The 6000-nt window shown below is 55.0% G+C and overlaps 1 protein-coding gene across 3 annotated transcripts in view; it reads left to right on the top strand.

The window, feature by feature from the left end:
• Window positions 1–507: 507 nt before the first annotated feature.
• The window catches only part of CADM2 (cell adhesion molecule 2), a 681251-nt gene continuing 675758 nt past the window's right edge, over window positions 508–6000 (top strand). Inside the window, exon 1 of one of the 3 annotated variants that reach the window (XM_064469629.1) lies at window positions 508–1057. In XM_064469629.1, coding sequence (XP_064325699.1) covers window positions 997–1057 — 61 coding nt within the window. In that variant the 5' untranslated portion in view covers window positions 508–996. The remainder of the gene's footprint in view (window positions 1058–6000) is intronic. The other 2 variants (XM_064469639.1, XM_064469622.1) reach the window with 2 other exon arrangements.

The raw sequence follows: 6000 nt of genomic DNA, 5'->3' as shown, positions 1-6000 counted from the left end.
CCGCCGCCGCCGCTTCAGAACCGGGCCTGGACAGCGCCCCGCCGCTCGCCCCCGCCCCCCCGCCGCTCGCCGCCCATTGGCTGGAGAGCCACGGCGGAGCCGGGCCTCCCTGCGATTGGCCCGAGCCGGCTGCCACTCAGCGGCGCCGGAGGTAGTGCCTAGCACCTCGCTGGCGGTGGAGACGCTGAGAAACGCCCGTTTGTTTTGTAACCTGGAGCCCCGCGCCTTCCCCGTCACCGCCTCATTGGCAGTCCGGCCTAGCCCGGGGGCTTCCCATTGGAGAGCCGCCGGTGCCAATCACGTACCCACCTGAGGGGGCGGTCTGGCGACCAGGGGGCGGCCCGTGCCGGCGGAGGCGTGGCCGAGGCGGTGGCGGGGGCGTCCCCACGGGCCGGGGTGTGGCCGCGGAGGCGGGGAGAGGGGCGTGGCTACCGGCAGAAAGGGGCGGGGCGGGCGGTGGGGGCGGGGCGAGGCCAGGGGAGCCTCGCAAGCCGAGAGTGCCCTTGTGTCGTGAGCCGGGGAGCGGAGCGGAGCAGCTTCCCCGCGTGCCGCCGCGCCAACGCGGCCGCCCCCCCCCCCACCCCCAGCCAGACGGGACGGGACGGGACGGGACGGGACAGAAGAGGCGGGCGGACGGACGGACCGACGGACGGACGCGGCGACAGGGAAAAGGGGAGCCAGCGGGGACACCCGGCACCGCTCCGCGGGGGGAAGCTGAACCTGCCCAGCAGCAGCAGCGCCGGAGCCGGCGGAGAGAGCTGCTCCCCCCGCCTCGTCCTCCTCCTCCCTCCCCAATCCACCCCCGCGACCCTGGTCCTCCTCCTCCTCCTCCTCCTCCTCCTCCTCACCCCACTGGATACAGCGAGGGAGACACTGCGGCGGAGGCGGCGGCGGCGGCGGCTCCTGCGGGGGGAAGGAAGCGCCCGGAGAGCGGAGCGGCGGGAGGCTGCGGATCTGCGTGCCTGGCGCCCACCCAGCCCGAGGGGAGCCCCCAGGATGCGGCTGAAGCCCGGCGCGCTCCTGCGCTTCTACAGCCTCTGCGGGATCCTCGTACAAGGTACCGCCTCCTCCCCACCCCTGCCCCGCGCGTGGGGAGGGAGGGAGGGAGGAACCCTGGGGGGGGGCACCGCCGCGGACCGGGGCATCCCCGACTCCCCCCACACACACACCGCCGCCCCGCTCCTGACCCGCTCCCCCTCCTCCGCCGCCGTCCCCTCCCCGGGTGCCCCCCGCCTCCTGCTCCGGTAGCGCTATCCAGCGCTAAAGCGCCGCACGGTTGTTAACCCTTCCTGTCCTACCCCGGCAGCCTCTTCCCGCCCTCCGCGCTTCTTCCCCCGCCGCCGCCAGCCCCTCGCCAAGCCCTGCAGCCGTCCCTTCAACTCCCCGCCACCTCCCGCTCGCCTCCAACCCGCAAACGCGCCCCCGAAAGTGCGGGTGCCGCCGCAGCGGCAGCGTGCGCGCCGCAACCGCCTCCCGGGGAACCGGGGGGGCTCCGGCCGTGCCTCCCCGGCGGGGAGGGGGGTGGCGGGGGACGGGGACATACACACGCACACACGGCGGGCGGGGGGGCGGGTGTCCGTGCCTCGCTCCCGCCGCCGCGAATGCGAGCCTGTGTGTGGGGTATAAAATATGTACGTGGGGGAATCGGGTGAGCTGGGGGGTCGGGAGCGGCTCCCTTCACCATCCTGCTCCGGGCGGCTCATCCAGCAGCTAGTTCCCACGCTGGATGTATTCCGCTCCCCGCCGCCGCTCCTCGTAATTACCGTGAGCCCTCCAAGTCAAAGGTAGCGGCGGCGGCGGAGGGAAGCCGGCGGCACACCGCTGTCGTGCCGCTCCACGCCGCTTCTGCCTGCGGGATTTCTTCCCCCAGACCTCCCCCGCTCCGGGGGAAGGCCGGCCCGCCGCCCGCCCGCCCAGCCCGCTGCGCTGCCGCCGGCAGCTTGCCCCCGTCGGCGGCGGGATGGCGGCGCGGCGCGGCCCCGTCGTCCCTTTCCCCCCCCTTCCCCCCCGCTCCCCCTCCCCCCCTTGCCCCGCCGCCGGGCGGCGGGAGGTAACGCAGCGGCCGGGCGGGAGGTCAGGCGAGGCGGCGGCCCTGGCCGGTGCGAGGGGGGCCGGGGAGCCGCCGCCGGGCAGCGACTCGCTGCGGGCCCTTGGGGCGGCGGCGGCGGCGGGGCCTCGCTTCCCCCCCCGCCCCGGCTCGGCCCGCGGGGTATTTCGGCTCGGGAGGGGGAGGCGAAGGGACGGTTAAACTAAGTGACCTTGTTCCATTTATTTATTTATTTTTCTACCACCCCCCCCACCCCCGCCTCCGTCGTGCCATTTCACGCCAAGTTTAATATATTTCGCGTTTCCCTCGGCTGCGTCATGCGTGGGGCGATCTCCGGCGGGAGCGGCGGCGGCACCCGGGGTGCCCCGAACACCCGAGCCTCCTCCCCCGCCCGCCCTTCGGCCCGCCGCCCCCCGCTCCGCCTCCCGGGGAAGTTGCCGGCCGCGGAGGGGAGAAATGCGGGGTGGGGGTGGGGGGTGCGCCTGGCGATCGCGAAGGACAGTTTGATCGGGCAGGTTATTTGTATTCTTTACCGGCGTTTACGAGTTGCCCGGTACGTCAGCACACAAGGAGCCGCTGTGTTGGTGCTATACAAGATTATTTATTGGGGCATGTGTGGCCGGCTGCACCTGGGGGTTGGCTCCTCTCTGCCTTTTACATTGCCCTGTGAATTGTCGATTCATTGCCTTGCAAAGGGGGGGGTGGTGGTGGTGGTGGTGGTGGGGCGTCTGGACTGACTTTCTATCACCAATAAAACCGGGGCTGCTGCTGGAGGAGGAGGATTTGATCTTTCCTAAGATGCAATCAGCTGCATTCAGCGCATCGCAGTTTTGAGAGTCAACCAGTGATTAAAAACAGTGATGCCTTTCACAGTGGTTTAGGGAGCGTGCCAGGCAAAATGTAACTCTGCGAACTGCATCAGGTAAAAAACATGTTGCAAGAAAAGGGGTGTAATACAAATCTGACCGCCACTGTGTGAAAATAACCAGATTGGGCCTGTCCCTGCAGATGGGGAAAAGCGATGCTTACCACGGTACCCAGCTTGCCCTCCGTCTATTTAAAACGTCTCCCTCTCTTCAGTTTCTCACACGATTATTTTTTACAGTTCCTGATTAAAGCTGCAATCAAAAATACTTGGGCACTTTGCATACCGCCCTTCAGCAGAGTGCTGCTTCAGGAGGCACCTTTGCTGGGTGGTATTTAAAAAAAAAAAAGGGGGAGTATGTAAAGAACCTGTAACCGTCAGAGAGGGGTGAGAGGAAATAACTTATATCGTTTTCTCCTAAGGTAAAGGAGAATGGAGAAGATGATGAGTAAATATTTTCTAGGAGAAGACTGACCTGAATAGTGACTGTTTCTAACAGCTACCGAATTCTTTTAGTCCACCTTACAGTGCTACTTCATAAATGTTATTTTCTCAGTTTCTGCCATTTATTTTGGCACAGCTAGCAGACACAGTTACCATATTAGACATGTTTCTTGTTGGCAGCTTTTAAAAGTAGCTTTTCCTGTTGGCTTGCTTTGCTTCCCCAAACTGTGTTTTGAAGTGGCTCAACGGATTTGTTAGATTTTCTGTTTCTGTTTGTGGGCTATGGGCTGCGCAGGTTTTTCATCAGCTCTGTGCATCAATAAGATCTTTGTTCTGAGGATTCGAAGCACTTCTGGATTGTAACTAAGGATGGTTCCTGTTAGCGAAAGTGAAGGTAATTAAGTTTAAAGGCAAGGTGACAAAGAGTCAAGCTGACGTCTGTCCTGTATGGAAGCGTGCCTTTCTGGCGTGATCTGTGGAGAGACTTGCTTAAGGAATCGGTCCTGAGTATTGATGAAGCATCAGCTGAGGGAAGAGGACATAGAATAATGCTTCTCAGCTTGTGCGTGGAATAGCATTAACAGCAAGCGGTCCCTTTGGAAAGGAGGCAAACAAGAAGTAAAAGAGCCCAGTGTCAACTGCTTGCTGTGAAAGGGGAGCGATGGAGGTGGAAGAGGGAGTAATAGCATGTTGAGCTGAGAAGCGGTTTGTCAGCTGAGTTCGGGTATGATATCAGTCTGCTCAGCCCTCCCCAGCGTTTGCTGTGAAAATAGTAGGATGTCTGGCTGCTGTTGTTCTTAGCTCGTGCACTGTAATGATTCTGGAGTACTTAAATGATGTCCCAAGCAGCTAAACCATTATGTATGTTTACAGTCACCCTTACGTTTTTGTTTCATTCTGATTTTTTTTTTTCCTTCTTCATGACTTTAGCCTGCCTAAGACAAAATTTAACAGTTAGAGGACAGCATATATTTAGGATATCTCAAGTATATTATCTGAGCTCTTTTTGTGCAACCCAGAAAGTAAGTACTTTATTGTAAAGAGCTATTGTGTGAGAAACTGTAATATTAAAAATAGTTCTGTTGGATTTGTAGTATACAGATACGGGTTAAGATTATCCTGGAATTGTAGCTGCTGTAGCCCCCTGCTGTGTGATAATGCAAATGGCATCTAATGCCTTAATGTGCTCTGCTCCTGAGAAGACACTGGATAGTGCTTTTGTGGTAGCAAATCATCTACTTTCAGTTCTCTGCCAACACCAGGCACATCTTCTCAATATGGTTTCTTCAGACACTTTAAATGCTCGCAACCTGTCTACTAATGAAAATAACGTAGGGACACTTTAATTTGTCTGAATCTGTGATCACTGAAGCAACGAATCAGTGAAGACGGGCAATTGCTTGTAGGTGAGACTTTTTTTTTCATAAGCCCAGATCTAGTACAAGCAGAACTGAAAAAAGAAAAACAAAAAAACACCAAACAAAACCCAAAATCCCTAGCAAATATGCAAATGGATACTTCTCAGATCATCTAAGCTAATTTAAGGGAAAGTTGTCATACGTTACTCAATATCTTGCACATCTAGATTCTGTTTCAAATTTTCAGTAGGATTTCTGTTGGCAAAATCTTGGCAACCCAACGCTGTATGCATAGGGGTTGCCTTGACAGCTGAATGTTGTTACACTAATACGGTGTACAGCAAGGCGAAAGCATGTTGTTGTAATCTGTAAATTCTGTGAGGGTATAGACAATTACAGAATAGAAGACGGTAGTTTTCGTACAATCTTTATTTGGAATATTTTACACACAAGTTGAAACATGAAGTGTATCGCTCTGCTTGATGGTGACTGTCTTTATACGATTTCTGACAATCTGACCAAGGCTTGGTAGGCTTATTTAGCAGCTTAGTTCTCAGGTTGGCTCATATTTTATGAAATCTTCTGCTTGATTTCTTCACGTATTTTTACTGATGGCCACTATATAGCAGCTCGTGTTCAGTTTTAGAACATGAAGTAACTAAACAATCCACTTTCCCATTGATAACTTCACACAACTTCCCTGAGGACTACACGAATAGGGATCACTCACTCTCATAATATTTATCACTCTGCACACAAAATATTTTTCAAGTTTCTATCATAAATTTAACAGTCAGCAGTGTTGAAGTTTCTCACTGAAGAAGTAGCTCCGTGGAAATGTTGTTCAAGAGAAGCACCGCCATTGAAACAAGTACATTTTTCTTGTCTACTTTCTTCTAAGACCTCTTTTTAAATATTGTGGTTTTTTTTTTTTAATTTCAGAAATGTAAAACAGTGACTCTCCCTCTGCTTTTAAATTTACTTAATTGTTGGTTGCAATTCCATTTTAGTGTACTATAAATGTCTATAAGCCATTGTTTTTTGTTATTAAAGCCTTAATTCTCACAATTAGCTTCACCATCTCTCTGGCGTGATCTTACTTTTGACAAATCGTATTGAATGTGGTTACCCTTACTCTTTCCACCAAAGAATTAACCTTTTAATATCGCTATGTAAAGTCAAGATTGGATTTTGAAGTTTGTTTTGATTGTTTGTTTTTTTTTTTTTAATCTTCTGCATCACAAATGGTGATTAAGTGACTGCTAACAACAGTATGTATGGTGAAG

This window comes from Phalacrocorax carbo, chromosome 1, assembly GCF_963921805.1.
Source record: "Phalacrocorax carbo chromosome 1, bPhaCar2.1, whole genome shotgun sequence".
NCBI lineage: Eukaryota > Metazoa > Chordata > Aves > Suliformes > Phalacrocoracidae > Phalacrocorax > Phalacrocorax carbo.
The sequence above is the reverse complement of the archived record's forward strand: the minus strand, read 5'-3'. Positions and strand labels throughout refer to the sequence as shown.